Genomic DNA, 24,886 nt, shown 5'->3' with positions numbered 1-24,886 from the left:
TCTTTGCTATGGTTGGCAGCCCTCTTCCTTGCTTTCTAGTTGTGTTTGTGGGAAGCCAATGACTGTTGAGCATGCTTTTAGGTGTTCTTTTGGTGTTCAATAAGGCATAATGAATTGCGGGATATCACTGCTGACTTGCTGTTAGAAATCTGCCACAATGTTCGCATTGAACCATCATTGCAGCCTTTGCCAGGAGAACAATTCCATTACAAATCTGCTAATGTTGAGGATGGTGCCTGGCTTGATGTGAGTGCTGAGAAGTTTTTGGGGACGAGATAAGAAGATGGCCTTTTTGACCTCTTATGCTTCCTCCCCTTTGGCTCAATGCTATCGTCGAGCTGGACTGGATATGAAGAGAATGTATGATGAGCAAGTACGTGAAGTAGAGAGGGACATCTTCTCTCCTTTGGTGTTTTCCTACTATGGTGGGATTGGTCCAGCTACAACTGTTGTCTACAAAAGGCTTGCAACATTGATACCTGAGAAACATGGTCATCCTTATAGTCAGACACCGTTTTGGTAAACTATTACTTTGTTCTGCAGTGATGGCATTTAACAGAATTTTTATCCTGCAGTGATGTGCATAAGAGGATTCAGATCAAGCCATCACAGGTGCTATTTACAAGATCCAACTATTTGCTCCAACAGTTTGGAATTGGAGTAATTTTATGATGTAATTGTTTATGTACAATGGTTAATAATAATTTTTATATGAAAAATAAAATAGAAAACTTTGCTTGGCAATAAAATCCCCCCCCCCCCTTTCGTGATTCTCCAAGCAGCATTTGCCAGCTGCTACCACCCCCATGCACTACTTAAGAATGATATACAAGTAGGTGTTTATGTAGGATAGTCATCAACAATAGTTACTTATCCAAATAGAACATGTTGTCATTGTTGTGACAAATGAGTATTGATATGCTGCACTAAGGCTGGCATATTTTTTGGATTGTGCTTACACCTGTGGCACACCAGATCAGCTTTCAGCAGAGCTTCGTACTTGCCTCGATCAATTTCAACCTTGTTTTGTGATTTAAGCATCTTGATGATCTGTTGAGAATCAATAAAGAAATCAGAAGTGAATGAGTTCCAATGCTTTTTAGTCTTCAAACATATAGAGTCAAAGTCTTGGCTAATCACGTGCATGTGTAGCTGGCTCATACTAGGCACAGCATGGTATCCTTGACGGAACTCCAGGTTAGGATTTTTATCAGTCAATTGTTTGGTTAAAGACTGTCCACGTTCATCCATGTGCTCAAGTAGACTGACGTGCTTTGCAGTTAGCGAGCTCAGAGAAGATATGGATTCTTTGGGCAAGATCAGGTAATGATGTTTTGCTTTGGGGAAGGCATCCTTGATCGTGACTGTCAAACTGTCCGACTCTACAACCATATTAGGGTCCTCCATTGACTGAAGGAGTTTCATACTCCAGTGACCGCCCGTTGCCGCTTTCTTCGCCGGAACAGGACCTCCATGCATGAAGCTTTGACGCTTCATTTTATCCATTCCTTTAAACGCACATCATTTCTATTTAAAGATCGCCAAGTGAAACGTAATGTGCGACGAAGAGCCACAAGCTGACATCAAAACAAAGTCATGGGCCAAGAAGTTAAGGGCTCGTCAGATACAGAAACTGGTTAGAGACATTCGATTACTGGAGAGAAAAAGGTTGGCATCTTTTTTCTCTGCACCGATCTATTACCGCCTGCCACTTTCCGGGGATTAGAGGTTCTGAGAAACAACTGGAGAAGAACAAGCGACGCGTGGAACGACTGCAGCGGAAACTCGAGGCATTACGTAGGCTGAACCTTGATCGTGTTTGCAGTCTGGTAACAGAGGAAGCAAGAGAGGAAGCTACCGAGGAAACTAAGTCATCATCAACTACCATTAGTACCGTAGAGCAGGCGATAACACAAGCCGTCACATCAGACACTAAGTTTGTATCACCAGTAGAGCGACCTGAGCTTATAAAGACTTCTAACCCAGCAGTTTTGCCATTGCAAGGTATTGGGGGTGGGGCTCAATGTGTGCAGCATGCAGTGTCTGGTTACACTACTAACCTCAGCTTGCATCCTTCACACTCTCATTATGTGAAGGGGTGGACACTGCTAGACTAAATTCCATTGCCAATATAATTTATTAATTAATTTACAGAACTCATCAAGCGAGTGTAAATGTACATAAAAGTGTCATAATGTTGTGCAGATAATATAAAGTTTTGTAATGTACAGTTAATATCTGGTAATTTGTTTGTTTGGGTAAAAGGAATATTTAGATGAGTTGACTTTCATAAATGGATGCTTGAATCTATTTGAGTGACTTCGGGTAGGTAAATTATTCCTGATGAGAGAGCTCCCTATTGTTAAAAGATCCCAGCTTCATTTCCATAAGCTATTATTGCTTCACAATTGGGAGTTTACTTAAGCTGTATAATTATAATTATCACTTATGGTTTTTGACTATGTCTTTCAAAAAGTGGCCAGACTTGTATACATGTTTATATCAATTCATAGTATTATAGCAGATTAGGAAAGTTTCTCCCAAATCTTAGGCCACTCCAAATATACTCTCTGTTTCCTGTCCTCCACTCAGGTATATTGTGGGTGGGCAATCCGTTTTTTAAAGATTAGCAGCTTTTCAAGCCAATGATTTCCTGAGCACAGCATACATAGCAGACTGCACAAAAACATATTGAAGCTTCTTTCTTCATCTTTTATATGGCAGGTATAACAAAATGTAGACTGGATAGCACACTGACACATGAACTGACACTGTACAAAATCAGTTTTTTATAGTACGCAAGAAAAACCAGAAGAATACAGTGCTGACAGTGAACAGATGCAGCGGTGGATGGGAAACAGAGAATTTATTTGGAGTGGCCTTATCAATTACTACAAATAATTTTGCTAAATGTTGTTGCCTGAATCTTATCAAGTCTAAGAGATGTAGACAGAATGATGTGGGTAGTATTTAATAGTATGTGAAACTCTAATATGAGGGATTAGTTGCACCCTTCTAACTGTTTAAATAACTGGGACTATTTCATGGTAGGTGAAGCCTCAGAACAACAAATAAAGTTTCACAGATCACTGCATAAACAACATAGTACACTAAAGGCATGTAACATAGTACACTAAAGGCATGTAACATAGTATACTAAAAGCATGTAACATAGTATACTAAAAGCATGTAACATAGTATACTAAAAGCATGTAACATAGTATACTAAGAGCATGTAACATAGTATACTAAAAGCATGGGGGAACTACAATATTTAAGAGATTTGTAAGGCACCACAACCAACAAGCCCCTAAGCCAGCTTTGCATTAATACAAACCATGAGTGAGCCACAGGGATAGAATCGTTCTACACAGAATTTCCCCATGAGTTCTCAGAGACAGAATGCCAAGTGGTTGATTAAACCAGTCTTCATGACATGTACAGTAGCTGGCCATTTATGAAGGAAGTGATTATATTGGGAAAACCAAGTGACATTAAAATTAATTGTAAAAAGTGTGTGAGGTATTTAATTTCCTTGTAATTGTGTTTCTGTAGATGATTTTTTTGTACTGGACAAAACTTCTAGTACTTTGCCAACAAGAAGCAATAATAAATCACATGTAGCTGACAAGACAACCAGCAAGCGATCTCTTCACCGCCCATCCATGAAAGTATCGCTCAACTCATTATTTCTCCATTCACTCGGGGACAGCACTACCACGACGTTATCTTCTCAAGGAGTGAGTAAATTAAATGAACTCAGTACTGGAAAATGTCCTTATGAAACAAATAATAATCCAAGTATAAAATAAAATTGGTATATTATTTATTTCATCAGTAGTTTATTGTTCATGTTTGTTGTGTACAGCAAGGAAGAAATCGCATGGGTCAGCGAGCAAGGCAGAGGTAAGGATATTATTGAGCTCGTAGTTTATTAATGCATGCTATAGGAAATGGGAGCAACAGTATGGAAAGAATGCAAAACATTTGAAGGGAACACTTAGCATAGGCACACAGAGAAACCCACACAGGAGAAACGGTTAACATTTCTTAAATAGTGTACATACAACTGGTAATGATTTTTTGTTCACAGATTGCAAAGTGCATTCTACCCACACTGCTGGTGATGACCGGTTACATCCATCCTGGGCAGCTAGTAGAAAGCGCAAACAACAAGCTAATAACATTAAACTGTTTAAAGGAACTCATGTTGTATTCACAGATGATGAATGAATTAAAATGACATGATACAATTCTCATTGTGATGAAAGAGCTACAACTGAAAATATAAAACATTGATGATATGAAGGAAATGAAAAATGCATTTTGAATGCAAACTGATCAAAAACTGAATGATGACTGCTCTATACAACACTTACTACAATGACGAGAGTTAAAAAAGAACAAAAAAACTTTAACAAAACAAAAAGTAGGGAGGGAGGGGACTGTTTAAAAAAAAAAATTGATGCGCACAAAAATGAAAGGCATTGCTATTTACATAAAATGTACAGAAGTTACAAAATCATTGTGAAGAAACTGGTTCTTTCTGTTCTGAAGTGAGGGGTAGTACAAATGGTTGAAAATTACGAGTGCTGGAGGAGTAAGCCTTGAGAGCAACGGCAGCTCCAGCTATCTCGTGGTGGGTACAAATGAGGGGAATGGCAATCATGGTCTGGAGACGCTCCACACTCTGAGCAAGTTCTGCTATCAGTGTCTTCTTGGCTAGTAGCATGCTGCAGTGGCCCATGCCTCCATATCGGGATGTTTCTGGTAACATAATGGCATCAACGCCTAATTGGAGTTCACCCTTTATGAGACCGAGGAAGTTCCTGAAGTCAGCTGGCACTTCCATTGTTGAGTTGTCCACTAACACAGCAATGTTGGAGTTGTGACAGACAGTACAGGTGGACTGTAGGGGAATTCCCTGTCTCCCAGGTGGGTAAGCATGTGGCTCGTACACAAGTGAGGCAATTCTGTTACTGGCAATGGCAGAACTAAGCATATGTCGATCCATCGGCATCTGGGGGCTACCCAGACTCCAACAATATCCACCAACAAGGGGAACTAATGTGGGAAGCAACGAGTAACTGGCACAGCACGCATCATGCACCACTGCAAGTGAACGACTGCTCCTTGATGTCAACTGGGAGTGGATACTAAGGGGATCAAGATGTATCATACTGGCAGAGATGGACAGTAGATAACATGCAGCTCTACTAGGAGTAACAATTACTGAATACTTGTCTGGTAGCTCCAGGAACCGGGCTATGTAAGTGGCCACAACTTTATTGAGGTGCATAGAGTCAACTGTATGCAGTAGAGCCCTCTGAATCACTGAAACCTACAACAATACAACAAGCGATTGGTTTCATTAATAGCAACTATTCCTCATCAACATTCAATACATCTAATCATGTGGTATCAATCACATGTTAACATGATCCTTTTCACATGTAACAATACATTCTGCCATAGGACAATAATGTTACAATAACAATATAGTGTATACAGTGAAGTGTACTTACCACTTCTGGTTGGATTTGGGTCTGGGACACAAACAGTTTGTTTACTCCAAATATATCAGTGTATATTGAGTTGTTACTCACAGGACTTCCTGACCCTCGCACTGGTGTAGCAATGCTGGTCGGCATTTGTAACATGGTGGCTGCAGCAGCAGGTCCGCCAGCCAGGCTGGTTGACATAGGCAGAAAAAAGGCAGCACCACTTGGCATAGTAAATGTCTTATGAGAGAGGGCAGAGTCTGTCTCGACAGTTAAATCAACTGTGTTACTGTTACCATTGGTGTTAATAATGTTTGATGAGGAACGTTGCTGTTGTTGTGTCTCATTTTTCCTCTTGCCTCCATTATCGTTCTCCTCAATGTCCATATCTGTCCCACCACCACTGTCACTACCCAAAGCAGGGGAGTAGATTATACTGTAAGTCACGGCTGGTGCCTGGTCAGGTGGAGCAGGTTCCATCGTGACCCCTGAGGTAGGAGAACTGCTGGTAGAAGATGTACTCTGACAGGACAGTGATGTTGACCCATTCATGTGCTGGTCAGTTGTCTTAGCTTTCTTACTGGGTAGCCTTCCATTGCTGCCACTACTACACTCCACACACTGGTTGTTTACCTGTAGGATACATAAACAGTGTAGGTTTCTAGGAAAGCCATATATTTCCCTAAAGCCATATGACCCCTAAAGAATCCCATTAAGAAAATTCCAACTAAGCAAAACTTTCCTCACCAGAAAATTAATAAATGTAGCTGAATTTACATTTATCATACAAACATACAAATGAAGCACAACATAAAATTATTATTAGTAAAGTGACCTACATAGTCGCAGACATCATTGTAAATGCCCTTCCAGTAATATAATTGTGCAACCAGTTCAGCCGTCCACTCTTTTGAATTGTGCCGACCCAAATCATTGGAGTCAATATGAAATTTTTTAATCACCATCATGCGTTCATTGATATCACGAATAACTCTGAGCTGTAAACAACTTTTCTTATCTTTTGACAATGTTGTGTAGTAAAGCAAGCCATCCACAAGCACAAACTTTTCAGCCCTCTTTCGTAAGCATCTTTTGTGCTCACGCTTGGCACCTGGTGGATAAGTCTTGCACCTCAGATAGTCATACAGCTGATCATAGCACTCCTCCCATGAGTTGATGTACTTGGAGATGACACTTGTGCAGGGAGTATTGGCTGTGCTGCTGCCGTTGGTGACTGCAAACTGAGCATTTTCAGAGCTGGTAGTTGCACTGCTCCTGTCCGACTGTGAGCTGGACTTGTTTAAACTGATTGGGATAAGCGCAGGGAGAAATGGTCTTTCCCCAGCAGAAGAGCTTCTAGGAGCGCCTCGTTCCGTGGCCGAATCTTCCTGTACAAAAGTGACGTATATGATCTCATTAACATGCACGTAAACATGCTACACACTAAAAACTATCGAAAATATTTCCTATGAAAACTTATTAGGAACTTACAGACGTAGGACAGTAATTGGAAGGTTGGATAGCTGTTGTACGAGTCTTACCTTCAGCTCAGAAGTGGCAGAAGTTGATTCGGCTGTGAAACTGTCGGCTGCATCCCTCTTGCTCATTACTTCGTCTCCGCTCCAAAGACGCGCCGAACATAACAATTATGTTAGGCTTGTAAGCTCCCATTGCGCGTTTAAATCTCGTTATTCAACAAAAAAATTCCCCCACACAGGAAATTAAGGACGCGCGCCGTGAATTTTAATTGTTTTTCCTGGAAAGAAGGACCCTTTCGGAGAAGTGCGCTAAGGTCGCTCTGCGCAGAAATCCAACCACCTAAGGTAAACTATTCTGGGAAAGTAATTTTCGAAATTCTGGGGTATAACCACTTTTCTAAGAAGACAGAAGGTGTACATAACTGTCTATTTTCTCTAACGCAACACAGTCACCGCCCATATACTAGTATGGATACTAAGTCCGAATCTCTCTCAAGCACAGAGGAATATCACCCGCACAGCGACGCCGAAGATTCGGCCAGCCCGCCGGAGTTGATTGTGGTGGAGCAAGTTCACCCAGAAGACGAGGATGACAACACGCCAAAGGGCGTTAGTCAGTCTCAACTCGTAGCGGCGGGAGGATTGCAGGCGAATAGGACCTTAACTCCACCAAAAACTGACTCATGGGAGAGTATCTATGACCAAATGTTTAGTTACCATTCTGACAACTCACTTCCACCAGGAATGGACTCTGCTCAGACCAAGCAATTTAGAGAAAGGGCTGACAAGTTCTTAGTGCAAGATGGAGAACTATACCACAAATTCAGTGCTAAAGACAAAGAGATCAAATTATTAAAGGCAATCAGGAATGAGAAAGAGAGACAGGAGATAATCAAGAAATGCCATGAGGATTGTAACAAGTTAAACCTTCACAATGGCAGGGATAAGACCATTGATAGTATCAGGCAGAACTACTACTGGAAAGGAATCATCAATGATGTCAAGTCCTATGTGAGTTAGCTACCCTGTGTGGTCATGTACCCAGTATAGTGTGAACTATCTATAATCCTAGTTGTATTTTGTGTGGGTAGACCCAGGGATAGAATAACCATTGGTGTTGATCTTACCACTGTCATGTCTCTTTGGTGGGTATATCTACTGCCATTGTTTGCCATATAGTTTATTCATGCTTGATTGTCATCTATGTACAGGGCTATTGGTTCTGGTAATAAAGCTGCGATGGTTCTATGATTAAGAGTTGAAATGACTAAGGTTTATAGGCTTGGTTGCATACTAAAAGACATGAATAACTGTCTGAACTTCAAGCTTGACGTTTGGCCACCATAGAACCCCTACTACTGGTGGTGGGGGCACTGGTACTACTCACCAGACGGTTGGCGTTCCTATGAGATGTTTCCTGTTTTTCACAAGCCAATGGTTTCCAAGAAGAGATATTAATAAGTTCCATGAAACAATTAGTGGACTTAGGTGGCCACAATACATGCCATTAGACCAAGTATGTGTACTCCTAGTAGAATGGTATGGTACAAGTGTGGTTATGCATTGGGTACTTAAGCAGATGACATGGTCATCTCATAGTCTCATCTTACACATTAGGCAGTAAAATAATATCATTTCCATTTTAGTAGTGAAACTGACCATGTGACTGCCTTGCCATTATGCATGGGGCGTGTTCTAAAGTATTGTTTGTTAAGAGAGTTCAACCTGTGGGAGCCTTTTTAACCACAGATGAAATTTCCCTAGGAAGTGGATTATTAATTAGGATGGTTTATGAATAGCATTTTTTTCCTGTAGATCAAGAAATGCAAGTCTTGTGAGCACCGCAAGCCAACTCCTTACCAACACTACCCACCCTTCCTGTCCATACCTGAGGAGTGCTACAAGAGACCTCGACTGTCTTCAATAGAAAATGACCACACCATTCACTGCAACATTGGCTCTCCCAATTTGTCCCCAGCCGCGGATGGAAAGCCTGTACAGTTCTTTCTTGTCAGAAATGAGTCGAATGAGCCATCCAGTCAGGAAGCTTCCCCCTTGAGACGACTGGCTGTCAATGGTACAGTGGAAAGATCATCCCCACAAGTGTACTACGTTAAGAATACCCCCACAATGTCAAATGGTTTGGATCACCATGAACATAACCTACCAGGACCAGTGTCCTCAACTACACCAACTACCAGCCACAGTCAATTCCATAATGGATCTGTGATTCAGAATGGGAGACCTGCTAGCGGGGTAATCCGGTCACCTGGCTACTCATCTACAAGGACCACTACAGGCAAAGTGAACAGGCTCACAAATGATAGCGTGTGGGAAGAGATTATTGAAGGGTGTGCCTTGTCAAGAACTGTTTTGTCAGCTGCTGTGGTAAGTACAATTGATGTGTACATGTCTTGAAATTAGAGAATGCCTTAAGATTCTATGAGCTGTTCATACAACAACCATAGAGCCTATATTGGCCACCATTGTGGTACTAGTTGCTTCTATAGGGGCATTTGTTCAGCAATTCATGACCAGCCTCTATTGTGAAAACTTTGCTTGAGCTATTTAGCCACATACAAAACATTTATTTTTATCCTTATGGGTACCAGTGCAAGAGGTTCATGGTGGCTAGGCATAAGCTGATATCTTCATAAACAGCATGTGTCTATTGATAGGTGTCTGCCATGCAGAATGGATTGAATTTCAAGGCAGATCCAAACCAGATGAGGAACTCAGTTGATCACTTCTTGACCCAGAGCCTTGACCTCCCAGAGCAGTATTCTGTCATGCTCACCCCAAGTCGTGCTGTAGCTTACATACTAGCTGTGGCCAGTTGTATGTGCTGTATTGACCCAATGAGTATACAGACGATAAATTCACTACGGAGCTTGCGCCCTCTTGTGATTGTTCATGATGCCAGCTGCTGTCAAGACTCAACCCTTCCTCCGCTTGCATCCATTGTTGGAGGATTCTGTTGGTTCTTGGGAGGACCTAGCACTCCCATGGATAGACACACACTGAGCATGGCCATTGCCAGTAACCGGGTTGCTGCTGTTGTTCATGAACCACAACTGCAAGGAACTAAAAATTCAGCCATGAGTCTGAAGTACCTTACTGCCTTATGCCACAATTCTACTGTCTCAGTCATTGCAGACAATGCTGATATCACAAGAGATACTCTGGCAGCAACAATCAAAGAACAAGTCACTTGTAACATTGATGCTAGTATTGTCCCAATGGCAACCATTGGTGGTCCAGGAGAAGCTTGCATGCTGATTGTCACACACTCCTTATACAGAGAACTGTGCCAGAATTTTGAAACTCTGCAGAGTTTGGTCGCCTTTCCACTGACCCTACCAGTGCATGAAACAATGGGTGCACTGGCCACTGTAAAGGTGTGTTTTGATGAGATAGTTTGTGACTAACTATTTTTTTTAAAAGAACATGACAAAAAAAACACAATAGCTACTGCTCTAATGCCACAGGTATTATTTTAATACACCCGGTTTTAATTATTGTTCCCATTTTAATTATTGTTACAATCTTTTGTAATATAGTCACTGTAATGTATGTAGCAATTGTATGTATGCTTTAATATAAATGTAATTATTTATTTGTGCACTGTTATGTATCTCCAATTAAGATGTCAATAATTTTGTCCCAGTCCTTATCGGATTTTTCATACGCAGTGTGAATCTTTCGCTCAGGAAAGCCAAGCTCCTTGTAATAGTCTACGCACTCCAGGTATTTCTTTGCCTGTGTGGCAAACAGTAAAAAAAGTGGCATACAATATAATGTATTCTTACATCATTAGGATCATTATCACACATTATCAGTGCAGTCTCTATACTATCTCCATTGCGGCCCTCTTCCTCAAGGCTACTGACCAAAACTAAGAAATCTAACACCTTCAACAATACAAAGTCACATCATGTTTTGTGTGGCACATATTATAGTGGTATATACGGAATTTTTTTTACACCTAAAAAAATTTGTGAACTAAACTATTAACTCTACCTTGGCAGAATCCTTTAAGCGTTTCAACGTCCTGGCCACCCTTGGTCCAGGGAAGCCCATGGATGCCATCTGTGATACCGAATCTGCTTCTTGAGCACTCATACTAGAAGTCGGGTCTGGTAGAATATACTTGCCTTCTTGTGGTTTAGGAGGAGGAGGAGGAGGAGGTTTAGATGACATGGCTGCATCATATGTGGGTAGTGCAAGTGGTGTACTTGCTGTGGTGGGACCAGAATATGAAGGTAGTTGAGGACTTGATGTGGATAGACCAATAGGTGGTAACACTCGTACACCAGTTGAGATGGGTGTTACTGAAGGTTGTACATCATTTCGTAAAGGAGATTTACTTCGACTCCTTGGCTTTGGTACTGGTGGGATGACATCAGTCGATTGACGATGTCTTGGGGCTACTGGAGGAGGAGGTTGTCTAGTAGCATGTGATTGACTGGTACTAATTGGTACCTGGAAAATGATGCAAATCACACACTAAATATGTCAACTCTTGTAAATTAACTATTTCTGCTAACCATTATGTTAAACCGCAACATGTATTGCATTCCTATATGAAGACTATAGTCTGCAGTCTCTATTAGTGTGCCAAAACCTTAACAGTTCATTATGTATAGAATAACTTGACTACCATATTTATTTCAATGAACTTGACTACTAGGGTCGCAGTATAATCTACAAGTGATCTCACTACTTCACAATGCATTATCAGCACACCACATTGAATGTGAAGATTGGTGATGTCATTGTTGGGCTATGCCCACAACCCAAAATGAAAACACATTCCACACCCTAATAAAAACCTGTTGCTATATTTAGCAGGTCAATGTGAATAATACTTTACACAACACCTTTTTTTCCGCTGTCCCTACCTGAGGAGTGTCTGATAGGTCCACCAAGATACCATCATTTGATCCCATACCAACAGTTGACACAGGCCGATGAGACGTAACAGAGGGTTGCCATGATGTAGTGGGAACCGGGGCAACATTGGGTTGTAACACACTCTGTAACTCGGCCATATCATCTATGGTCTGTAACTGAACCGTCTCAAAAGGGTCACTATTGTCCCCTTCAAATTCACGCAGGCTCTGAGTCAATGTTTGATTGTTCACAGATACTGTTGTAGAGGACATTGGCTCGACTCTGTCAGGCACAAGCATCGCGGACATGCTGGTAGGTAAGAAAGGAAATTGATTCTGAGATGCTCCACTGACATTTTCTCGTTCAGTAGAAATCAGAAAATTCTTAGCTTGTTCTAACACTTTCTTTTCTAGATCAAAATTGAACTACAATGAAAAGGGAAAAAAAATTCACAAATAATATATTATTAGTGTTTTTATTCCAGGAAACATTCCCAACATTCTGCAGGATATGAAGCATTGCAACAAACACATACAATGTAAAATTTCAAAGTAAACTTTCCAGGTGCAGACTGCAATCCTCACAATACCAATGATGTGCTATTAAAGTTGATGAACAAAAAGGCACAATAATCACTTTGTGTGTACACGACAGACAAGAAGGCTTTATACTTATTTCTCTGTCAGCCCATTTGAAACTGCTGATCTACAATAGTGTATGAAAACTGCTGGCAACGGTGGTTCAAAATCTCTCCCCCTCTCTTTAACCTATTCTTCAGAATTAAATCTGGTCTTTTAAAACAACCACCAAAGTGCTGCTCTTTGCTGCCAACCACTATGCCAGTGTCTTTGTCCATATAGAAGGTGTTTTCCTGTCCAAAATAGTGACCATGGGAATAGCAATCAGCTACACTTCCAGTTAGCAGCCCATTCCATAGGAAAGCAGTGTAGACTTGTTTATGTGGTGTGTTGTGTAGGTGCATGGCCCCTTAGTGGTGGACATGGTAACACTGTGGTGTGGCTAATGACAACACCCTTGGCCCTAACCATGTGGTGGAAACCAGGCAGGGTCAGGGTTCCTTTGCATTGGATTTACACTACAACAATGGGTGGGGCTTACACCATGCATACAGATTGTACACTACAGATGATGGACCAAAAAGTACCTGCTATAGTCTGTGCACACTTCCTTGGGGGTGTTCACTCACTTGGCCTAAATAAATTGATTGCAAATGGGTTACCGAGCATCCCTAGGCTAAGCGGATGGATATTTCCAGTGGATGGTTGAGACAGGGATGAAGATTTCTGGACAGGCAGTCAAGAAGTGTGCATGTGTGTGTGTGTGTGTGTGTGTGTGTGTGTGTGTGTGTGTGTGTGTGTATGTGTGTGTGTGCGTGCGTGTGTGTGTGTGTGCATGTAGTACCTTTTAGGTCAGTACCTCCTTGCAGTGACCCCAGGGCAATGGCCATTGACTAACATCAAAAAGTTGGATTACTATGTGCTCAACCATGCCACCTGATGGTAACACTTGGCACTCTGTCTCTGTGTAGGTTTGCCTCCCAGGGGATAACAATTAAGATTGCACTTATGAACTTGGTGGATTTGTCATGGGCACATACTGCTGAACCAGTGGGTCCTCTGGTTCCCATGAGGCCATTGCCAGTAACCAGGTGTACATTGGTAGTGTGCTTTGATGTTGCTGTCCCTTCCTTTGTGGAAGGTCAAGTGACCCACAATTGAGCAGCACAGTGTGTATGTGCTTGTGTGCCCAGCTGTAACATCAATGGGTACCTAGTGTAAACTGGGGAAGTAAGTACATGTCTTGCTTAGTAGGTGAAGGTCAAAGTGGGACTTTGAGTACCCACTGTAAGACGTGTGCCTTTTGTTCCAAAATTCCTATGCATGGAATAGATTCAAGAAATAAAATCAAGTTGGTTTATGACAACAAAAATCGACCCAATTTTTAAACGATTTGCACACAAATCGACCTGATTTTTATTGCTCAAAAATCCTCTTGTGAGTTACTAGCCCTGCCCCCCCCCCAGGAGGATTTGCCTGCAATGACTCCTAGCACCTGAGTAGTGCACAGGTGTCCCAGTGCTGGTTCACCGGGTAGGTGTGACCATGCTAGTGGCAACTGAAGGCTTGCTTTTTGTGCATGCGTGTGTATGTGGTATAAAATAAAACTTCTGTCCCTTAACTTCATCTAAAATTAACATACTATCAGATATACTTTGACACACAAGTGTACCAGATAATAAAATAAAATTTTGTGCAGTACAACACTGCTCTTAGTGCATCCTACAAAATTCACTTCAATGACTATTGAATAGTCACCAGCACCACAGAAGTGTGTTCTACACCCACTGAAGCATGTTCTACACCCACTGAAGTGTGTTCTACACCCACTGATTTGAACTTTAATAAAGTAAACTATAATCTTTCATAAAATAGCTACCATACACATTAGCAGAGTGAACTCATCAACATTGTTTCCATCTGTATTTAAGGAACTTGCAATGATGACCAAATACACACTTGGTAAGTAAAATTATAAGTACACAAAAATCGGAATTTTCAACTAGAGTAGGACCATAGCACATCGATAAAAAGCACTGAAACAAGCTGGAGTAGCACACGATATTAAATCATAGTAAAACAATAAGAAGTGTTATATCCCTACTGTGTTCAAGTGCTATGGTTCCTACTCTAGTGTATTATGACTGGTGAGCCCATCAAAAGAAAGAAACAGCACCGCATGCCCCAGCTACCAATTATTGTCTGAAAATGTGAAGTATCCATTACACTTTGTTGTCAGCTATGTTCAACCCGTTACACAGCATTACTGTTCGAAAAGCACCTCTGCAATCAAAGTAGCCACTATGAAAAATATGGATGATTTCCATTACGAGGGGAAACCATCACATGCAACTGGACCTTTTGCTGTCAGCAAAGATGAATGGGAGATGAATGGGACACAAAGGAAGACACTGGTAAGTCCATGAAGAATGCATTGTACATACTGCAGTATGCTAAAAGGCACCCCTCGGGCCAAAGCGATGTTGAACAGTGAAAAAATCAAGCCCGTAGCCTTAGCCGTTATTGAGTTACGCTTGTCTTGAGGCACCAGTCAGTCAGTCAGTTAGTAGAAAATTCTGTTTAATATTAAAAAAAATTCCGTTGCAACTTGTTGAAAGCGTTTCGGGTCGATCTGAAAGCTTGTTTTGGCTTAGTTTTACCTAACCAATACTGTCTCATTGTTGTCAGGGAAAATTGAGGCTGGTTTTTGGGTGATATTTTTTCATGGGACACGTCTACACCTTTGTGGTCCTACTATACAGTACTATCATACTGTATGATAGTGAACTGTTCTGAATACAATGGTGGACAATTTTCTTGACTTTTGAAAAATTGCTAAAAGCTATTGTTGCAGGCGCAGGTGAAGGTGGTGGTCAGAGTACATACAAGGGACCATAGCACATCGATAAAAAGTACTCAAACAAGCTGGAGTAGTGCACGATATTAAATCACAGTAAAACAAACAAAAGAAGTGTTATATCCCTACTGTGCTCAAGATACCATAATGGAAATGCACAGTAGGGATATAACACTTCTTATTGTTTTACTGTGATTTAATATCGTGCATTACTCCAGCTTGTTTCAGTACTTTTATCGATGTGCTATGGTCTCTGCTCTAGTTGAAAATTCCAATGTGTACTTGTTTGTTAACTTTTTTTGTAAATAAATATGACTGGTGAACCCACGCATACCGCATCTGAATGGCATCACTTGTCCCAATTAAAAGTGAACTATCCATTATGCTTCGTTGTCAGCTATGTTCAACCCGTTACACAGCATTTCAAATCAAGAACTGTTTGAAAAGCACCTCTGCAATCCACACGTACCGAAAGAAAAGGTGCCGCGTGCCCCAGTTATATTAATCATCATTTGAAAAGTGAAATAACCATTATGCTTCTTTGTCGGCTAAGTTCGTCCTCATCTTACCTATTGCTCTCAGTTATGGCGACCATACCTAATCAAGGACATCTTATGTTTTGAGCGTATTCAACGTCGAGCAACCAAACACATCTTGAATAATTATAATATCAGCTACAAATCCAGATTATTAGAACTTCATCTTCTACCATTCATGTATATCCTCGAGATTCAGGATGTTTTGTTTGCAATCAAGTCACTTAAGTCACCCACAAGAAACTTTGACATTAATAGGTACATTACATTTACTCAGGGTCACACCAGATCCTCTACACATAATAAACTCAAACATCGTCTCCATAGTACAAACTTAAATAGAAACTCTTATTTCCATCGCCTTCCTCGTTTGTGGAATGCTCTTCCTGTAATCAACACCAATTTATCAATTGCAACCATCAAGGCTAAACTAAAGAAATTTATGTGGAATCATTTTGTAACTCATTTTGACGATGACAATCACTGTACCTACCATTATCTATGTCCGTGCAGCAAATGTCACGATCTCTCGCCACCATCAAACTTTCAAACACTATAGCTAAGTTATAATTAGTTAAAGTAATTATAATGTATGTATAACTTGTGTTTTAGGCTGCAAGCACCAGTTGCTTGCAGACCTTTGGCATACTTGCCATAAAGTAATAATAAATAAAATAAAAATAAAATGTTCAACCCGTTACACAGCAGTATGAATCAAGAACTGTTTGAAAAGCACTTCTGCTATCAAAATAGCCACTATGACAAATACGGACGATTTCCATTACGAAGGGAAGCCATCACGTGCTATCGCCAAATCGACACTTTTTGCTGTCCGCAAGGATGAATGGGACACAAAGGAGGACACTGGTAAGTCCATGAAGAATGCATTGTACGTACTGTGGTATGCCAAAAGGCACCTGTTGGGCTGAAGTGACGTCGAACAGTGAAAAATCCCGTAGCCTAAGCTGTTATCGAGTGACGCTTGTCTGAAGGCAGTCAGTTACTCAGTCACTAGAAAATTCCATTAAATAAATATTTTTAAGCAACTTGTTGAAAGCGTTTCGGGTTGATCTGAAAGCTTTTTTGGGCTTAGTTTTACCTAACCAATTCTGCCTCATCGTCGTCAGGGGAAATTGAGGCTGTTTTTTTGGGTGATATTATTTCGTGGGCCACACCTACTCCGTTGTGGTCCCTACTATACAGTACGATAGTACTGTATGATAGTGTATTGCATATAAACAATTATGACCTAAGTCATTGTGCTTATGCAGCTGACTTATGTCAAACTCTTATTCCATCCTCATACTTTTCTATTTTACCTTCAAATTTTCAATGATTGCATTTATCAGTATAGAAGCCAGGGAATTTATTACGTACGTATAAATCATGGCGTTTAAACAAGTTTAGCATCTATTCAGGCCAGGGCACTAATTTCTTAGAGCACACAAGGTACTACTGAGTGACTGTGGATAAAGTGGTACTGAGAAAGCTTACTTAACAGTTCGGTTGCATCAATTAATACGATATTTATGGACTCTAGTACAGTATGCTGGAGTCTATTAGAATTACAATTTTAGTTAGGGATCATAGAAATAAAAAGTAATGAAACGTCTATATTGATTGTTTACTTTTGTAATATTATTATGACTGGTGAATGGCATCAAAAGGAAGAATGCTTCCAGACTTATTGTTTTCGTCTGTATGCTCCCCAACTGTATCACTACTGAAAGGGTGAAGTGGCCACTATGCTTCGTTTTCAGCTAAGTTCAGCCTGTGCATTACAGCTGAAGAACATTACGAGAAGCACCTCTGCAGTCACTACAGGACAATTTCCATTACAAAATGTATGGAAGCCATCACATGCTACCGCAAATCAATACTTTGAGTTGTCAGCAAAGAGAAATGGGGCACACAAAGGAGTAAGTTCATGACGTGAGCATTGTACATACTGCAGCATGCCAAAAGGCACCTGTCGGGCTGAAGCGACATTGTATAGTGAAAAAAATCAACCCTGTATCCTTAGCCATTATTGAGTTATGCTTGGCATCAGTCAGTCAATCAGTCAGTAAATAGAAAATTCCACTGAATAAAAATTAAAATTTTGTAACAACCTGTTGGAAGCGTTTCAGCTTGTACCGAAGGCACTTTTGGGATTGGTTATATCTCACCAATACTGCCATGGCGCCATGAAGGTATTGTGAGGCTGATTTCTGGTCAATATATATTTATGAGGAAGTGCAAACCTCCATGATCCCTAATTTACAGTATTACTGTATTGTATGATATTACTGCCCTGCCTAGTTTTAAGCATCCGGCTTATAAATGGACCCAGGCATGTATTCCATAGCTTGGGATGAAGTACAGTGAGCCCCCCCAGCATGTATTTGAGACAATACAGATAAATATGGTATATTTGCACAAAATTGTACATAAAGCTGTGTTGTGGTGGGAGGATCATACACAGTGTATATGTCTGTATGCAAGCCAGTCCATAAGCATAAGAAGGTAATTTACCGGTTATAAATCACGTGGGTAATGTACACATGCGTCATGTGCACAATCACGCATGTGACATCATGTTGTTTATGGTAGAAAGGCAAGGAATGGTAACTATAACTAGCCCTGTACAGATAGGGAAATAACAAAACCTGTGATATGGACACTAATGAGCAAGATGTTTGTGATCCATTGCTACATAGTTCACTTTAGTATGGACAAACACACTACACAAAGACTTTTTTCCACCAGTGGTCACTAGTCTGTTTGCAGCTATATTGTTTATAAGACCACCTTGTTATACAGTGAAGCCTCTAAGGTGTACTCCATAACCTCAATAAGGACTACCTTTGGTCCTGAGGGTGGGCGTACTGTATATTAGGGATCATGAAGGTTTGGGCTTTTCTGACCAAAAATACCACACTAAAACCAGCCTCACAACACCTTCATGGTGCCTTGGCAGTATTGGTTACAATACCAAAAAGTGCCTTCCGAAATGCTTCCAATATAGGCTGCTACAAATTTTAAAAATATAATTTTATTTTATTATTTCAGTGGAATTTATACTGACTGATGCCTTCAGACAAGCATAACTAAGACAGGTTTGATTTTTTTTCAGTGTTTGATGTCGCTTCAGTCCGACAGGTGCCTTTTGGCATACCAGAGTATGAACAATGCATGCTTCATGGACTTACCTTTGTGTCCAATTTATCCTTGCTGACAGCCCAAGGTGTTGAATTCTTAATAGCACCACATGATGGTTTCCCTACATCTGTCACTGGAATTGTCCAAGTGACTGGATTGATTGCAGAGATCCTTCCAGTAGTGTTCTTTGTTTGTGACACTGGTTGAACACAGCTGAAAATGAAGTGTAATGGCCACTTTGCTATTTCAGTAATTGATAGTTGGCGCTTGCATTCAAGCCTGGCACCATTCTTTACTTTAATGCAGTATGCGCAGGTTTACCAGTCATAAAAAAGTAAACAAGGAAAAAGCAAGTTGATGTTGTGCTACTTCTAAAAACCAGGCACCATGCAGTGCTAACTCATATGGAATTAACCAACTATGCATTGCTATGTCATTATTTTAGCTAATAGGTTTTTGGTTTTGCAATAATACATCAATTAAGTTCGGATTTTTTAATTCATGAAATTTTCATAATTTTTCAATTACATTGCTATGCACTGCTAAGGAAGCGCTTGTTAAACTTCTAAACTGTTTTATAGTTTGACTATTGTGTTTTTCCCACACAAATCCTCAAAGCTGCTCTTCAATTTCATTTGCGTAGGTAGTTCAACTCGAAGGGATAGGCTATTTACAAGGCCTGTACCGTTGTTTTTCAATGCCTGTAGAACCCAAAGGGAAGGTAATTCACAAAGTCTGAGGAGATGAATCACCACACCCATATTTCGGACTGCCAGCCACCTCAGAACAAAGTTCACCTGTTTGTAAGTAATAGAGACTTATTTCTTTTTACGTGCAAGCTGCTTTTACCATTAACGATTTTGCTCATGTGGGTATGTACGGACAGGTAAATAGGTAGGTACACACACTTTTACGAAAACGATTTCAGTAAATGCGCCCACAGCTGACCTTTGGCTGGCTGTGGGTGCATGTCTGGTTTGGAATTTTAAGTTTGATCAGGGATCAAAATAAAAAAAAGTAGCTATAGTAGGTCGCTGACACCTGAAGATATATTAGTGGACATAACATTGACAAAACGTGTGTTATCCCTATCAAAATACATGTACTGACTAAGTTATAAATGCCAGAGCATGCCGGTATTCCAGAAAAAAAGGGACATGTAAAGAAAAAAAGTTCTAAAATGTCATAAGTACTGAGTGCTATATGTAAAACATAGAGTGCACACAACACACACACACTACAAACGTGTCATTAACAATTATGGGACACAACTTACAGTAAAATCTTCACAATTAGGATTTACTGGTTGATAATAACTCTTGGGTACAGTAAACTACAGGACAGTCATTAGACACAATTACACACAACACTGACACTACCTCTTGTATGTGTACATTGGAAAAACACAGTCTAACGTCTACACCTCGTATCACGTGATCACGGCTTAACCCTTCAAAATTAGGCAAGTTGGCATTGATAAAGTGTGTATTACTATCGTCATACCTGAATCACCACTTGTGCTTGGATGAGTGATCGTTCCTTGTCTCTGGAGCATCATTTTATAATAATAATAATAATGAAAGGATGACAAGGCAGTACCACGTGATACACCAGGTTAATTCCCGAAAATGGATGACCAAACCTGAAATTACTCAAGTACAAACCAGTCGGTGAGTGAGTAGTCTAGATATGATATCATTACTTAATGATCATGCCGGCATTACCCTTTAACAGGATCCTGATTTCATAGCATTTGCTTGTGTACGGCCCGTACCCGTATGCTTGCAGTAGACACAACATTTCACGATGTTGTAGGTTCCTATGCGTATATTATGGTCCCCATGTACTGTTAGTGACGTCAGAAAGCTTGTAGGCATCTTCCAGCATGCTGTAGTGAAACTGTAGGACACGCCCCTACCTCAGCTACCTTGAGTGACCCTTCCGGTATAATTAAGTATTTACTAGTAGACACACTCCTCAGTGCCACAGTAATGATAAGTTGATTACTTACAGTGAACATGAACAGTGATGATATATTGACTGAGCTGATTGCCCAAACATCTGTGGATCCAGCTCTGGGTAGAGACATCTTGGAGGCTACACAGTGGAATTTGTCTGAAGCGATAGCTACCTTGAATGCTTTTACTGTGACGGAGCCATCAGAGGCTGAACTTCATGCTGAAGAAGTGGCCGCTTTGGAGCGATACAGCAAAGAAAATGAGGAGAAGAAGAAGAAAGATGGGCAAACCAAGAGCTCTCAATCATCAAATTTACGTGGGATGTCATTTGTCAGTCCAAACGTAGTCAGTTATTTTCATAAGACAGCTAAAATGAAGACACCACAAGAAAGCAAAGAGGACGAGGAACTGATAGATGAAGACTTCTTCCATCACTCCTTCATGCTACCAGACTTCTCATCATATCCAGAAGATTTTAGACAATATCTATGGCAACACCTGGTGGAGACAACTCACTTGGTAAACCTGGAGAAGTCAGGTGATTATGTCATTTGAGTTGTGATCATGTGATCCATAGGTGGGAGGGGGTGAAAGTCATGTACTTATAAAGTGGGGAGTGGTTCGATTTGTTTAACATAAATGTGTTCTGTTGCCTGGTAACATAATTAAGGAATTCTTAGTAGCTGTGGGAAGGGCTGACTATCAATATGGCTTCTGGTATGGCACCATCTGTCTTTACAAATAGCTTGTGGTTAAGTTATCTAACAGTTGGCAGTTTGCCTGACATGATGTCTAGAATATGTAAAGCTTCTTTAGTCTTGACTGGCTTCAAAGCTGTTTCATGATTGGCTAGATTTTGTGACCAACTTGGCTTCTTGAATGGCTTTACTATGATGGACACAAAACTAGTTAGCCACCTCCACTAAGGCCATTTGTGGCCTCAGTAACTATCTGTGTTGATTGGCTAATTTGGTGACTAACTTTGTGTTGACATTAGTTGTAATGTAACTAACCCAAAATTAGATATTTGTAATGTCTACTCTGAGTGGCTTCACTGCTGCCACATCCTACTTGCTGATAAATTCTATTTTTTAGGTTATCTGAACTGGTGGGCAGCTACTGGCCAGTGCCCCAAGCTAACTCCCCTGCACACTTCAGGTGATGGTAATTGCTTGCTGCATGCTGTCTCACTGGGCATGTGGGGCTTCCATGATCGAGAGCTTCTTCTGAGGACATTGCTTTGCCGTCTACTTACTACAACAGATCAAGGAGCAGGGATACACCGACGATGGAAGTTCCAAATTGAGAAGAGAAACAAAGACGCTGGGGGCTTAATTTTCAGTGATGAAGAATGGGAAACAGAGTGGAGAGAAATTGTGAACACTTCTTCATGTCAAGATAGGAATGAGCCTGATGTAACAAAACCTACTAAAAGTGAAGCTACTCACACTGGAGTTGCTCCGACTGGCATAGATATGAAACCCCTAACATCAGTCAGCAGTAGAGGCAGTATATATCGACCCAGTTATGAGAGTCTAGAAGAAGTCCATGTGTTTGCATTGGCTCATGTTCTCAAGAGACCTATCATTGTGATTGCCAATAAAGTATTGAAAGGAGTTCATGGTGAGGACTTGGCTCCAATATATTTCAGTGGCATATATCTCCCACTGGAATACCATCCCAATAGCTGCTATAAGTCACCGATGGTTCTAGCCTACGAAAGTGCCCACTTTTCTCCACTGCTGTCTGAGGAGAAGAAAGGTGGATCAAAATATGATCGGTGTTCTAACAGAACTGATGTCATTATTCCTCTTGTAACTCCTGATGGAAAACTGTTGCCAGTTCAGTTTATGACTGACCCTAAGAAAGCTTCTGAAGCTGAGGACAACAGATTGAACAAAGAAATGCAAGAGGGAAAATTTCCTGATGATGTGATGCGATTGTTGGAGACTTACCTTATGATCCGATGGATACAACTGGATCAATCTGGCATCACACAACCATACTGTGCCAGCGATGATGTAACTGAATGGGCCTTACCTAAGGAACGGTTTGCTGCTGCTAAAATTACATATGAAACTCAACCAGCTTACCAGAGAGAACTAGTATCCAATTACATTGATCATGCTCGCATGAAATATGACGAGCAAAAGCAAACTTCTAGTACAGAAACTGGAGTGCAGAGTGATCAAATGGCCCAGCAAGCAGAGATTGTTGTGTCAAAGCCACCAAATCATAACATGCATCAAGTGCAGGAGGAAAAGACAAAGAAGCCAGCTAAGGTAGTTACTCCCAAGTTGGAATCCAAATCTTTGGGATCTCCCCCACCTTTGCTACCCATTACACCAGTTGGTAAGCCAAGGAGCAGTGATAGGCGTGATGGTGGTTATTCTCGTGACCGCATTTCAGGCATTGGTTTGGACACATCAGCAGCTAGTACTCTGTGTAGAAGTGTAGGCTGCAATAATGTGGCTTCTGAAGCACTTAGTGGTTATTGCCCAAAATGTTATCCCAAAACCCGTACCATTGTGTAATAAAATGTGAACATTGTATTGTATGAAATGTACAGAATTATTTTGATGTGATCAGTCAAAATGTACAATGTGGGATGATTTGTTGCTTCATTTATACTTTGTACATGATAGTGAAGGTAATATCAGTGGCCTAACTAACAGTGAAGACACATGCATTCACACAAGGTTCCTTTTAAAAAGGCCATGCCTAACTAGTGATTTGAGATGAGTAGTATAATACAAATAGCATTTACTGAGTTTGCGGCGATGACATGATGGGAGGTGATGGGATTATCTGAGGAGAGACAAGTAATTGTACAGGTACTTCTTTTCCTTTTGCCCTGTTCACTGCGTGTCTCTTAACATGCTTGCTGAGGTGATCACTACGCATGAATCTCTTGTCACAGACTGGGCAGGCAAACCTCTTCTCTCCAGTATGGGTCCTGTAGTGTCTGGCTAGTTCATCTGACCGGGCAAATCTTTTACCACACCCATCCCAGCTGCAAGCAAACGGTCTTTCTCCAGTGTGGGTGCGAATATGTGCTTTTAAGTGAGAGCTCTTGCCATACGCCTTTCCGCAACCTTCCCACGGACAAATGTGGTTCTTTCTCTTCGCTGGCTTGTCAGACAGCTGCGAACGGGACGAACTAGGAGAAGACGCTGCATTCAACAATGATTCAATATTCTTCACCGAAACATCTGGTAACTCTGTAGAGGTCGAACTGCTCAATCCAGGACTTGAACTAGCTGAAGAGGGAGGCGTGGGGACCAAAGGTGTGATCGTGTAACGCTCGGGGTTGACTGCTATGCACGTTCGTGCCAATGTCTCCTGACTTAAGTTGGCTAGAACCTTTGCGACTAAAAACAAAGCGGTAGAGTTGTTGTTATCATCTCCCATAGGAATTAACGGAGTGCAGGTCACGCCGGGTACTCCTTCCACGATGGGAAGGGTGTGACTGCTGGGCTTTGGAGAGAAAGGAGGCGTATCTGTCCTTGTTAGAAACTCCGTCGCCATTCTCAAATCAGTCTAATCAAAGAAAAGAAGCAAACTTTCAAAACGTTACTTCACTACTTCAACACTGGCAACAAAAAAATATGAAGAGAGGCGGGCCTCCCTGACCTCAAATGGTCATATTAACCGCTTACTTTGTGACAAGCGCTGCCGAAAAGGTCTCGTAGGGTAGTTTCACAGTTACAGTAGGTTCTTGGTAAAGTTCTGAACCAACCCACGTCAACTCAACAGCAGCTGCCTACTTCGAAAAGACGGGTCGTATGGACAAGGCCGGAAGTATATTGATCACGAGACCTTACTGCAAGGAATAAAATGGGCGTATCTAGAGGCAGGAGAGCGGGAAGTTTACACGTCGGTGATGATTAAAGTTGTAAATAAGGGAGGATCTTGGCTTGTTAGAAGTGAAGCAAAAGTCAACC

The 24,886-nt window shown here is 41.0% G+C and overlaps 6 protein-coding genes across 6 annotated transcripts; 2 read left to right on the top strand and 4 right to left on the bottom strand.

The window, feature by feature from the left end:
- Positions 1–833: 833 nt before the first annotated feature.
- On the bottom strand, positions 834–1,558 carry LOC136260103 (aprataxin-like). The gene has a single exon (XM_066053729.1). The coding sequence runs from the start codon at positions 1,504–1,506 to the stop codon at positions 892–894; it is 615 nt and encodes a 204-aa protein (XP_065909801.1). The 5' UTR covers positions 1,507–1,558; the 3' UTR covers positions 834–891.
- LOC136259883 (uncharacterized) lies at positions 1,500–10,609 on the top strand. Its single transcript, XM_066053438.1, has 9 exons — positions 1,500–1,668; positions 1,727–2,004; positions 3,556–3,740; positions 3,869–3,906; positions 3,951–4,039; positions 4,094–4,230; positions 7,187–7,990; positions 8,795–9,367; positions 9,658–10,609. Exons 1-9 carry the CDS (start codon positions 1,556–1,558, stop codon positions 10,405–10,407), a joined length of 2,967 nt encoding a protein of 988 aa, XP_065909510.1. The 5' UTR covers positions 1,500–1,555; the 3' UTR covers positions 10,408–10,609.
- LOC136260092 (serine-rich adhesin for platelets-like) lies at positions 4,206–7,177 on the bottom strand. Its single transcript, XM_066053715.1, has 4 exons — positions 7,043–7,177; positions 6,341–6,889; positions 5,526–6,134; positions 4,206–5,341 (listed from the first exon to the last, which is right to left on the bottom strand). Exons 1-4 carry the CDS (start codon positions 7,106–7,108, stop codon positions 4,523–4,525), a joined length of 2,043 nt encoding a protein of 680 aa, XP_065909787.1. The 5' UTR covers positions 7,109–7,177; the 3' UTR covers positions 4,206–4,522.
- On the bottom strand, positions 10,383–20,624 carry LOC136260099 (ubiquitin-associated protein 1-like). Its single transcript, XM_066053724.1, has 7 exons — positions 20,488–20,624; positions 20,364–20,434; positions 20,261–20,317; positions 11,881–12,297; positions 11,000–11,461; positions 10,789–10,890; positions 10,383–10,738 (listed from the first exon to the last, which is right to left on the bottom strand). Exons 1-7 carry the CDS (start codon positions 20,540–20,542, stop codon positions 10,607–10,609), a joined length of 1,296 nt encoding a protein of 431 aa, XP_065909796.1. The 5' UTR covers positions 20,543–20,624; the 3' UTR covers positions 10,383–10,606.
- On the top strand, positions 20,465–23,570 carry LOC136260093 (OTU domain-containing protein 7B-like). The gene is made up of 3 exons (XM_066053716.1): positions 20,465–20,654; positions 20,998–21,480; positions 22,038–23,570. The coding sequence occupies exons 2-3, from the start codon at positions 21,003–21,005 to the stop codon at positions 23,474–23,476; spliced, it is 1,917 nt and encodes a 638-aa protein (XP_065909788.1). The 5' UTR covers positions 20,465–20,654; positions 20,998–21,002; the 3' UTR covers positions 23,477–23,570.
- LOC136260101 (Krueppel-like factor 13) lies at positions 23,477–24,769 on the bottom strand. Its single transcript, XM_066053726.1, has 2 exons — positions 24,602–24,769; positions 23,477–24,482 (listed from the first exon to the last, which is right to left on the bottom strand). Exon 2 carries the CDS (start codon positions 24,468–24,470, stop codon positions 23,706–23,708), a length of 765 nt encoding a protein of 254 aa, XP_065909798.1. The 5' UTR covers positions 24,471–24,482; positions 24,602–24,769; the 3' UTR covers positions 23,477–23,705.
- Between the last annotated feature and the right edge of the window lie 117 nt (positions 24,770–24,886).

Source organism: Dysidea avara, chromosome 7 (assembly GCF_963678975.1).
Source record: "Dysidea avara chromosome 7, odDysAvar1.4, whole genome shotgun sequence".
Taxonomy (NCBI): Eukaryota; Metazoa; Porifera; class Demospongiae; order Dictyoceratida; family Dysideidae; genus Dysidea; species Dysidea avara.
Note: the sequence above shows the minus strand (reverse complement) of the source record. Positions and strands in the feature narration are given on the sequence as shown.

Coding starts and splice junctions, on each gene's coding strand:
- LOC136260103 (XM_066053729.1), bottom strand. CDS start 1,506: ATGGATAAAATGAAGCGTCAAAGCTTCATGCATGGAGGTCCTGTTCCG.
- LOC136259883 (XM_066053438.1), top strand. CDS start 1,556: ATGTGCGACGAAGAGCCACAAGCTGACATCAAAACAAAGTCATGGGCC. Junction 1,669..1,726: donor CGATTACTGGAGAGAAAAAG/GTTGGCATCTTT, acceptor TCCGGGGATTAG/AGGTTCTGAGAAACAACTGG. Junction 3,907..3,950: donor GGTCAGCGAGCAAGGCAGAG/GTAAGGATATTA, acceptor TGCATGCTATAG/GAAATGGGAGCAACAGTATG.
- LOC136260092 (XM_066053715.1), bottom strand. CDS start 7,108: ATGAGCAAGAGGGATGCAGCCGACAGTTTCACAGCCGAATCAACTTCT. Junction 6,890..7,042: donor CTGCCACTTCTGAGCTGAAG/GTAAGACTCGTA, acceptor ACTTTTGTACAG/GAAGATTCGGCCACGGAACG. Junction 5,342..5,525: donor CCCAAATCCAACCAGAAGTG/GTAAGTACACTT, acceptor GTATTGTTGTAG/GTTTCAGTGATTCAGAGGGC.
- LOC136260099 (XM_066053724.1), bottom strand. CDS start 20,542: ATGATGCTCCAGAGACAAGGAACGATCACTCATCCAAGCACAAGTGGT. Junction 10,891..10,999: donor GCTTAAAGGATTCTGCCAAG/GTAGAGTTAATA, acceptor GTATTGTTGAAG/GTGTTAGATTTCTTAGTTTT. Junction 10,739..10,788: donor GTGATAATGATCCTAATGAT/GTAAGAATACAT, acceptor TTTGCCACACAG/GCAAAGAAATACCTGGAGTG.
- LOC136260093 (XM_066053716.1), top strand. CDS start 21,003: ATGAACAGTGATGATATATTGACTGAGCTGATTGCCCAAACATCTGTG. Junction 21,481..22,037: donor GGTAAACCTGGAGAAGTCAG/GTGATTATGTCA, acceptor TCTATTTTTTAG/GTTATCTGAACTGGTGGGCA.
- LOC136260101 (XM_066053726.1), bottom strand. CDS start 24,470: ATGGCGACGGAGTTTCTAACAAGGACAGATACGCCTCCTTTCTCTCCA.